The sequence below is a fragment of the Bos taurus genome, chromosome 7 (genome assembly GCF_002263795.3).
Source record: "Bos taurus isolate L1 Dominette 01449 registration number 42190680 breed Hereford chromosome 7, ARS-UCD2.0, whole genome shotgun sequence".
Taxonomy (NCBI): domain Eukaryota; kingdom Metazoa; phylum Chordata; class Mammalia; order Artiodactyla; family Bovidae; genus Bos; species Bos taurus.
The window spans coordinates 15,881,005-15,891,601 of NC_037334.1; the positions used below are offsets into that span (position 1 = coordinate 15,881,005).

Below are 10,597 nucleotides of genomic sequence, written 5' to 3' on the forward strand. Positions count from 1 at the left end.
CGCTTAGACCCCACATCACATCATACGGCTGCTGTGAGGAATGAGTTAACAGATCCAAAGCACTCAGTACTTAGCTTCATTTTATGTATTATAGCATTATCTTCAACATACCATTACACTCCATCAACTTGTCCTTAGTTGCCTTAGCTCCCGGGGTCTCAAATGAGAGCGATCTGCCGCCACACCCTCCCGCCCCCATACTGTTCCCAGAGACCCTTGGCAACCTCTGGAGACATTTCTGTTTGGGGGGAGGATTGCAAGGAGACTTCCCTGGTGGTCCGGTGGTTAAGACTCTGTACTTCCACTGCAGGGGACACGGGTTCGATCCCTGGTGGGGAACTAAGATCCCACATGCCCCGCAGTACAGCCGAAAGAAAAAAAGACTTTGGAAGTTCTACAATGCCCAGGACAGCGCCCTGCCCCCGCCCCTGCCCACCACTGTGATTTATCCAGTCTGGATGTCAACAGTACCAAAATTGAGAAACCCTGCCTTAGCCTCATAGCATTAGGGTCAGAGGCCCTGGTTCAAACTCTGCCACTAGTGAGCTGTGATACTGGAAAAGGCAGTCCACACTTGCCTTTCCGTGCCTCAGTTTCCCATGTGAAAAGTGCATAGAATAATAGCAACATCCACATCTAAGGGTGCGGTGAGGTATGACACATGTGCAGCACTTGGGCCAGGGTCTGACATAAGGGCTGTTTTCCTATTAGTTCATCATGACTGTGCTCTTAGCATGTAGCCAGCAAATTGCTGTCCTTAACATACCATATGTATGATACATCACAGTTTGCTGGCATTTTATTCAAGTGTCACTTTTGGTGGTGGTGGTGTTCAGTCACTCAGTCATGTCACACTCTCTGAAACCTCATGGGCTGCAGCAAACCAGGCTCTTCTGTCCTCCACTGTCTCCCAGAATTTGCTCAAATTCATGTCCATTGAGTCGATAATGCCATCCAACCATCTCATCCTCTGTCGCCTCCTTCTGCTCTCAATCTTTCCCAGCACTGGTGTCTTTTCCAATGACTCAGCTCTTCGCATCAGGTGGCCAAAGTATTGGAGCTCCAGCTTCAGTATCAGTCGTTCCAATGAATACTCAGGATTGATTTCCTTTAGGATTGACTGGTTTGATCTCCTTGCAGTCCATAGCATTCTCAAGAGTCTTCTCCAGCAGCACAGTTGGAACATGGCCTAAACCTACATGGTATGATATGGGCATGTCATCCACCCCTGTTGTCCAGGGGTGAGACCTGGCCAGCAAGGCTGCTGACAGGTGTTCATTCCAGGCCAGCCTGGCTGGAACAGGGATATGTGGGGGTGCCCATGGCCTGGAACCCACTAACACAGCCACTCCGTGGTTCAGACAGCCCACATGTCGATGGGTAGGGTAGGAGCCAGGATCTCTGCTCCCCTAGATCCTCATGAGGGGCTGGAGAGGACAGAAGTGGGGTGCCAGATTCTCAGCAGAAATAATGTTATTTCCTGAGTCTCTCTGTACCAGGCTCTGCCCTAGACGTGTCAGAGGCACTATTTCTTCTTCTTCTTCCTGTGGTTTTTTTTTTGGGGGGGGAGGGGGGCCGAACCCCGTGGCATGAGAATCTCCCTGACCAGGCACCAAACCTGTGCCACCTGCAATGGAATTGTGGAGTCTTTTACTGGACTGCCAGGGAATTCCCAGGCATTATTTCTTCTGATCCTCTCAACACTCTCCTGAGCACTATCATTAGTCCATTTTCCAGATGTGGCAACAGGGGCTTAGAGACGACTGGCCTACGTTTATAGACCGCTGGTGTCTGGACTGAAATCCAGGGTGGCACTCATAAACCACCACAGGTGGTAGTCCTGCCTCAAGACTGGTGAGAAACGAAGAGCGATGACCTCAGAGACCTGGAGAGATGGCCTCAGAGACAGACAAATAGAAATTAAGAGACCCAGCCGGAGGCCCAGTAAACAGGGGAGAGTGGGGCAACGTTGGTCTCTGGCCAAGCAACTGAAAGGGAAAAGTGTAAGTCGATCAGTCATGTGCAACTCTTTGTGACCCCATGGACTGTAGCCGGTATAGGCTCCTCTGTCCATGGAACTCTCCAGGCAAGAATACCAGAGTGGGTTGCCATTTCCTTCTTCAGGGGATCTTCCAGACCCAGGGATCGAACCTAGGTCTCCTGAATTACAGGCAGATTCTTTGCTGTCTGAGCCACCAGGGAAGCCCCTGGCCAAGCAAACCCCCCCCTCTAAAAAAAAGAATAACCCTGGCCGCCCCCCTAGGTGGAAACAATGACACAATCAGCTCCCAATACCAAGGCCCTGACATCACGAAGTGGGGGTGGCCGAGGTGGGGGGCGCCCCGCCCCTTGGCAGGTCCCTACGGCCAATGGGACGGTCTTGGAAGAGGCCCGGGCCGCCTCCAGAGCTTCAAAAACGTGTGAGGAGGGAAGAGGGTGCAGACGGAGCTTCAGCTGCTGCCGCCGGCCCCAGCGCGCTGCCACCGCTGCCCACCCACCATCAACCAGCATGTCCTCCGCTCACTTCAACCGAGGCCCCGCCTACGGGCTGTCGGCTGAGGTCAAGAACAAGGTAGGGCTGGAGGGCCTCCCACCCCAGCCTGGCCCGCTTGCCCTGCCAGGCCAGAGGCCGGGCTCTTGGGGTTCCTTGGACCCCCTTCTTGCCTGTCCCAAGTGACTTGGAACCTGAGACAGAAAAAGGGCCAATATGGGGAGGGGGCTGCCTACCTCCTTGGCCTGAGCATTCCAAAGCCCTCAGCTATACTGCTGGGGTATAAATGTGGCGTGGGCACGCAGGCGGTCACAGGTAAACTGAGGCGGTGGGTCCACTGGGAAAACCCCGCCTGATCAGGGTTCCCTGTTAACCTCTTTGTTCCTTGATTTTGCACACTCCTGGCCTGACTTTGAGGGTGTGCTCCAGAGCTGGGGTTCCTGGGAGGTAGGGCCCCAAAATGTGGGAAACTGTGAAGGAAAGGGAGACAGCTGGGGAAGGGCAGAGGGTGGGCATTAGGGACACAGCGGAATCTCCTGATTTTGGAGCTGAGAAGACACATGGCTTTCATGCTATGATGGGTAAACTGAGGTTCAGAGAGGGGAGACAAGTCTCTCAGGTCCTTTATAAGGGAGGTGAAGAATTGGGCCCTTGAACTTGCTCCCACCCCCACATCAAAATGGGGTCAGCGTCTCCAGGGCTGCAAATTTGAAGTCCCCAGCTCACTGGAACGCTCCATGAGCGCTGCTAGGGGAATAATCCCTGTCCCATTTAACAGAAGGGAACACTGAGGCTCGGATCGCCTGTTCCACAGGCAGGAAGGAAGGAGCTGGGATTGGAAACTAGGGTCGGGGGGATTCTCGGGGCTGGAGGAGGGGGCAGGTGGGGGGCGAGTGCTTGGGCGGGAGACGGATCCCAGCGCCGCGCCCCCCCTTCCCCCAGCGCCGGCCCCAGAGCCGTGCGGAGCCGCCGCGCCATATAAGGCGGCCTCGGGAGCCCGGCCCGCGGGGCCGCGCTATATAAGGGCCGGTTTGCTTTATAAAGCCGGGCTGGTGGGGAGGGGGGCGGCAGGGCCGGGGCCAGGTGAGGGGGCCGCCCCTCCTGCTTCCCTTCCCCCAGGAAAAGGGGCAGCCGGGTTCCCCAGGGGCCGGGAGCCAGTCTGGGCTGGGGTAGAGGGTTCTGGAAATACGGAGAGGGTGCGAAGTGGGAGAGGAGAGGAGGGAGAGACGCAGACAGATTCTGGAAGCCTGAGACATGAGAGACGGAATGGGGGAGGGCGAGCCTGAGTGAGATAAGACGGAGTCAGGGGTGAAGAGGCGGAGAAAGGGCCGAGTCCTCCACCCCCACCGCCACCCCCCATCGGAAGAAGGGAACCTGGAGTCGGAGAGACAGAGACCTACGAAAGCAGAGATGGACGAACCATGAGCCCCACCCCCAGCCAGACAGGCAGAGATGGGGACAGGATGACAGAGCCAAGGAAAGAGCGGGGAGAGAGACTGAGGACATCCTGTGATGGGGAGAGAGAAATACAGACATGCATGAGGCCCGGAGTGAGACAAAAACAGACCCTAGCCCCAGCCCGAGAGGGAGCCCCATCGCTGAGGACCTGGAGAGACACTGAGACAGGGATGTAAGGCAGACCAGCCCCCAGCAAGGCGGCATACCGGGCACCTCCTCTGGGCTCCTCCTCCCCTGCCTGAAGCATCCAGGAGAGGGAGGGGGCAGGGCCAGGGGAAGCTAAGCCCCAAGTTTGGTCCGGAGGGGGAACCAAGAGGCCAGGCGCCGCCCCCCACCCAGCTCTGAGTATCTCTCTTCCCACCCCTTAGACCATGTTCTCTGGTGCCAAACCTCAGAATGCCTGGAATGGCCCCCTGGGCAGGTGCCACCTCAACTCTGGTCCTCAGCGCCCCCCCCACCCCCCCCACCCCCGCCACCCCCCTCCATTGGACGCTGGGACAGAATTGCCTTAGTTGGGAAGGGATGAGGGAAGAGATCGGGACTAGGGAGCCTTGGATTGGGCCAGGGAGCCAGCCCTACTCTCCGCTGTGTCCTCACTGTTCTCTCTCTGCCCCCTACCCCCCAGCTGGCCCAGAAGTATGACCACCAGCGGGAGCAGGAGCTCCGAGAGTGGATCGAGGGGGTGACGGGGCGCCGCATCGGCAACAACTTCATGGACGGCCTTAAAGACGGCATCATTCTTTGCGAGTGAGTGGGGGCAACCGTGGCCCACTTGGGCCGCCCCCCAACCCCTCATCTCAATTCCCTGAACCCTTCAAAGTGACCATGAGGTCAGAGCTTGGACACTTGATATCTGACACCTCCAAACAGAACTCTGAGGTGGCAGAGAATCCTTGTACCCATTTAACAGTAAAGTAAACAGAGGCCCAGTTAGGTAAAGCACGTCACCCAAAGTCCCACGCTGTGCCAACAGAAATGACTTCAGAACCTAGAGTGTGAACTGCCAGGCATACAGAGGAGCCGCATTTATTGTCTCCGGAGTCCCAAGAATGGGAGGTCACAGCTAAAAGACACCAAGCCACATCCCCCCTGGAGAAGGAAATGGCTACCCGCTCCAGTATTCTTTCTTGCCTGGAAAACTTCATGGACAGAAGAGCCCTGTGGGCTATAGTCCATGGGGTCTCAAAGAGCCGTTCACGACTTAGGGACTGAGCACACACATCTGAGGGATGTGCCACAATAATTTCAGTGGGTCCTGATTTTCTCCTCCTCTCAAAACCTAATAACCAAGAGAAAGACCAGCCCTCACAATTCCCAAGCCCTGACTCTAGATTCTACCTTCTAGATTTCACCACAATCCTATTTCTGGGTAGGAACCCTGAGTCCAGCCTGGGTCTTGTCTGCATCTCTGAGTCTGACCCAGGGCAGGGTAACCATGTGGGCCAGAGCTTGTACTTGGGAATCTTCTAGAAGCTGCCCAAAGTCACCATGTTACCAAGCCCTAGCTGCTGGAAAGAGAGGGACTTGGGGGATGCTTTTCACCCATATCCAAGGAATGGGGGGATGGTCTGCTGTCCCAGGCCTTAAAGGGTGCAGAGCCACCCACCTGTTTATGGAGAAGGCGCAGTTATGGAGCGCCTGCTGTGTGCCAGCCAGGTATAGGCACTGGGGGTAGTGAACAAAATAGACTTGATTTGGGGCGCATACAGAACTTTAGTCCTGCTGTAGATGATTGAACAAATAATTGATGAAATAAGCACATACAGGCCTGTGGTGGGAAGTACCATGGGGAAAAGTCAAGCTGGGAAGGATGGGGGGTGGGCGGAGGCATGAAGTGTTGCTGTTTTGTACAGAATGGCTTGGAAGCTCATTCTGAAGAGGTAGCATTGGAGCAGAATCTCGGATGAAGTGAGGGAAGTTGTTGCTGGGGCATCTTAGGGAAGAGTGGGTCAGGTAGAGGGGACAGCCAGTGCTAAGGCTCTGGGGTGGGAACATGCCTTATGGGTTCAAGGATGCTGAAGAGGCTGGAGTGACCAGGGAAAGTGGAGGGAGTTAGCTGGGGGCCAGATAGTGCAGGGTCGCTGTGTCATTCATGCTAAGGAGTTAGGCTTTTATTCTCAAGGCATTGGAGTGTTTTGAACTGGGTAGTAACTGGATTTTTTTTTTCTTTTTCAAGGTTCCAATATTTTCTTTTAATTGGAAGATAATTACTTTAGGATTTTTTTTTTTTTTTGTAATTGAAGTATAGTTGATTTATAGACTTCTCAGTTGACACTAGTAGTAAAGAATCTGCCTGCTAATGCAGGAGACATAAGAGATGCGGTTTTGATCCTTGGGTTGGGAAGATCCCCTGGAGGAGGAAGTGGCACCATACTCCAGTGTTCTTGCTCGGAGAATCCCATGGACAGAGGAGCCTGGTGCTCTATAGTCCATGGGTTGCAAAGAGTCGGACACAGCTGAGCCTCTGAGCACATAGTTGATTTGCAGTTGTGTTCACGTCTGCTGTACAGCAAAGTTATACAAAGTCCTGCTGTATAGCACAGAAAACTATTTAATATCCTACAATAAACCATAATGGAAATTTTGGGGACCACACTGCACAGCTTGCAGGATCTTAGCTCCCCAATCAGGGATCAAACCCTGGCCCTGTGGGGTGAGAGTGCGTGTGTGCTCAGTCGCGTCCGACTCTTTGGGACTCCATGGACTGTAGCCTGTTAGGCTCTTGTGTCCATGGAATTTTCCAGGCAAGAATACTGGAGTGGATTTCCATTTCCTCCTCCGGGGGATCTTCCTGACCCAGGGATCAAACCTGAGTCTCCTGCATTTCCTGCATTGGCAGGCAGATTCTTTACCACTAGCGCCACAGGGGAAGTCCCTGGAATTGTTCTAAGAAGGGCATTTTAGCTGTAGGGTTACGAGCATCTGGAGGGCACGAGATGGAAAGTGGGAGCACACAGAGAGGTCATGGCAGGAGCCCAGGAGAGAGACACTGGTGGCTCAGAGTAGGGTGGAGGTGGGCTTCTGGAAGTCTTCAGGAGGCCGAGCCAAAGGAATTGCTGAGGGATTGGATGTGGGGTGAGAAAAAGGGAAAGGAGTGTCAAGGGCAGTAGAGGGCTTTTAGTGAGCTGAGGAAGATGGAGGGAGTTCTGTAGGGGGAGGTGGGTATCAGGAGTCTCGGTGCAATGCATTTGTTTGAGACCCACATGTAGTGGGGAGATGGTTTCCCTGGTTGCTCAGACAGTAAAGAATCCCTCTGTGATTCGGGATACCTGGGTTCCATCCCTGGGTTGGGAAGGTCCCCTGGAGGAGGGCATGGCAACCCACTCCAGTATTCTTGCCTGGAGAATCCATGGACAGAGGAGCCTGGCAGGCTACAGTCTATGGGGTTGCAAAGAGTCAGGCATGACTGAGCAAATATACTATTACTCTGTGGGGAGATGGAATGGAGAGTGGGAGGTGGGCTGCAGGAAGATTTGGGGGAGTCATTGGCATATGAATGGCATTTCAAGTCAAGAGACTGGAGACTTCCTGGTGGTCCAGTGGCTAAGACTCCACACTCCCCATGCAGGGGCCTGGGTTTCATCCTTGGTCAGGGAACTGGATCCCACATGCCACAACTTAAGAGTCTGCATATTGCAACTAAAAACAAAACAAAACAAAAAACCTCCCACATGCCACAACTAAGACCCAGAGCAGCCAAATAAATAAAAGTCAAGAGACTGAATGAGATCACCAGGGTGATGGTGGCCTGAGAAGAGGCCCCAGTGCTGAGCTGTGGGCTCTCCCAGAGGTAGTGGTTTGAATAAGAAAAGGATCCTGGGGAATTTCCTGGTGGTCAAGTGGTTAGGACTCAGGGCTTTGAACTGCTGAGGGCCCAGGTTCAATCCCTGGTCAGGGAACTAAGATCCTTCAAGTGGTGCAGTGCGGCCAAAGGGAAAAAAAAAGAAACTGAAACATGGTCACCAGTGAGGCGGGGGCACCCCAGACGACTACTCTCCATCTCCCATAGGGAGACGTTCTGATCCGAACGGGTCCAGCTTCCTGAGGCTGTTTTCCCATCTCCCAGCCCGCGTGTTTGGGTGGTTTGTGGTGGGGCTGTCTCTGAGGTCTGACTGCAGTGAGAAACTGCAAAAAGTCTGGCGCCCCCTGATTGTCACCCTGACCCCTGGTCCCCCTGGGCCGGGCTTGGATACGGGCAGCAGGGAGTCCCCTGCCTCAGCCCCCTCCCCTACGCCTTGTAGGTTCATCAATAAGCTCCAGCCAGGCTCCGTGAAGAAAGTAAATGAGTCCACTCAGAACTGGCATCAGGTGAGCCCAGACTCTCTCAACTCTTTAGTCTCTTAACTCTCTGGCCCGTAGCCCCCTCCCACTTCCACCCGTAGCCCCGCCCACCTCCACCCAGCCCCGCCCATGCCCCCGACCCCTGACCGCTGCCGGCTCCCCTCCAGCTGGAGAACATCGGCAACTTCATCAAGGCCATCACCAAGTACGGGGTGAAGCCCCACGATATCTTTGAGGCCAACGACCTGTTCGAGAACACCAACCACACGCAAGTGCAGTCCACCCTTCTGGCCCTGGCCAGCATGGTGAGTGTGGGTGAAGGGTGGGCGCTCTGGGTTGGGATGTGGGTGGAGCTTCTTGTACCCCACCCCCTGCATGGTACTCCCACCCCAGTCCCTGCTTGAGTGGGAGAGGGAAAGCGGGTGCCTCTCAGGGTTTTAAATGCAGCTGTGTGGCCCAGAGGCTCCTTTGTCAGTCCCTGGCCCTCCCCTCCTCACCCAGGCCAAGACGAAAGGGAACAAGGTGAATGTGGGAGTGAAATACGCGGAGAAGCAGGAACGGAGATTTGAGCCAGAGAAGCTAAGAGAAGGGCGGAACATTATCGGGCTACAGGTATGGCCCTTTCCTCGCCTGGGTCTTGCTGATGAGCTGTGGTTGAGGAGGGCACCCTGGTCCCTGTAGGCTTTGTGGGTTGGCAGGGGGTACAGAATATGTGGCCTTTAGGAAACCCTTAGCATTTTCGGTACCCTAACTCACTCCTCTGACAGTCCTAGGGGGTGGGTACTGTTACCGTCATACCCTTTATACAGATGGGAAAACTGAGGCCTGGAGGTTAGTGCAACTTGCTCAGGTGATGAGTAGCTGAACCCTGGAAATCAGGCCATTTAGCAGTCATGTGACACACCTTCTGTGAGCCTCAGTTTCCATTCTGTTGCCCCAGTGGTGTGGAAGCAGGGCCTCATTAGAGGGCCGTGTGTCTGCTGACATCAGTTATGTCTGGTTGCCCTCGGTGGGATCTTGTAACCCCTGTGTGGCTCTCCTCCTGGCTCCCTAGATGGGCACCAACAAGTTTGCCAGCCAGCAGGGCATGACGGCTTACGGCACCCGGCGCCACCTCTATGACCCCAAGCTGGGCACGGATCAGCCCCTGGACCAGGCCACCATCAGCCTGCAGATGGGCACCAACAAGGGAGCCAGCCAGGTGTGTTGCGGAGCAAGGGGGGCCCTGTGTGTGGCGGGCTGGTGGGGCTCTCGTGGTCCCCTATGGCCTGACCATTGTGCTGCCCTCCGCAGGCCGGCATGACTGCACCAGGGACCAAGCGGCAGATCTTTGAGCCGGGGCTGGGCATGGAGCACTGTGACACACTCAACGTCAGCCTGCAGATGGGCAGCAACAAGGGAGCTTCGCAGCGGGGCATGACAGTGTACGGGCTGCCCCGCCAGGTCTACGACCCTAAGTACTGCCTGACGCCTGAGTACCCTGAGCTGGGCGAGCCGGCCCACAACCACCACCCGCACAACTACTACAACTCTGCCTAGGGCCCCGGGCCTCCCGCCTTCCCCCAGGGAGGCTGGCTGCTGCTCTTGGCAGGGCCTAGCCCGGCCTGCCGACCCCCTCCCCCTGCATGGCTCCTCTGGCCCCCTGGCACTTGCCTACAGGGTTAGCGTCTGGGGGGAGCAGAAGGTGGGGGGGGGCTGTGGAGAGGGGGCTCCTCCCTGGTGTGCTGCAGGGTCCAACATGGAGCTGGGTGTTCCCCACAGCACCCAAAGGACGCACTGAGCAAAGCTACCCCGCTGTCCCCCACTCCCCATAGCTGGGTTCCCCCCCTGCCAGGACAAGAAGCCCTCCCAAGCGAAGCCCCCAGAGCCAAGGGTCAACCCCTCCCCACCCCATTCCCGCAGCGGGTGCAAACTGCATGCCCAGACCCCCAGCGGACACACGCGGTTTGGTTTGCAGCTGGCTTACGGGATGTGACAGCGGCGTTTGTGACGCGAGCACTTTCTTTTTCTACTTCACTGGAGCACAATAAATGGCTGTAAAATCACCCGAGGGGCCTCCCTTGTGGCTTGGTCAGTAAAGAATCTGCCTGCAATGTAGGTGGACTCGGGTTTGATCTCTGGGTTGGGAAGATTCCCTGGAGAAGGGAATGGCTACCCACTCCAATATTCTTGCCTGGAGAATTCCATGGACAGAGGAGCCTGGCGGGCTATAGTCCATAGGGTTGCAAAGAGTCAGACACGACTTAGCGACTAAACATCATCAACCATCACAATCACCTGAGCACTTAGGGACGCTCTGTCCTGGGGCCTGTGTGGCTGCTGCGCACGCGCAGGGTACACTCCATTTCCTGCACACACATCTGCACA

At 55.6% G+C, this 10,597-nt stretch overlaps 1 protein-coding gene across 1 annotated transcript; it reads left to right on the plus strand.

Annotated features, from left to right (window-relative positions):
* The first annotated feature begins 2,447 nt into the window (after positions 1-2,447).
* CNN1 (calponin 1) lies at positions 2,448-10,276 on the plus strand. The gene is given in 7 exon segments (NM_001046379.1): positions 2,448-2,572; positions 4,575-4,696; positions 8,191-8,257; positions 8,398-8,535; positions 8,732-8,842; positions 9,285-9,431; positions 9,524-10,276. Coding segments are annotated over 7 exon segments (894 nt in total). The 5' UTR covers positions 2,448-2,509; the 3' UTR covers positions 9,770-10,276.
* The last annotated feature ends 321 nt before the right edge of the window (positions 10,277-10,597 follow it).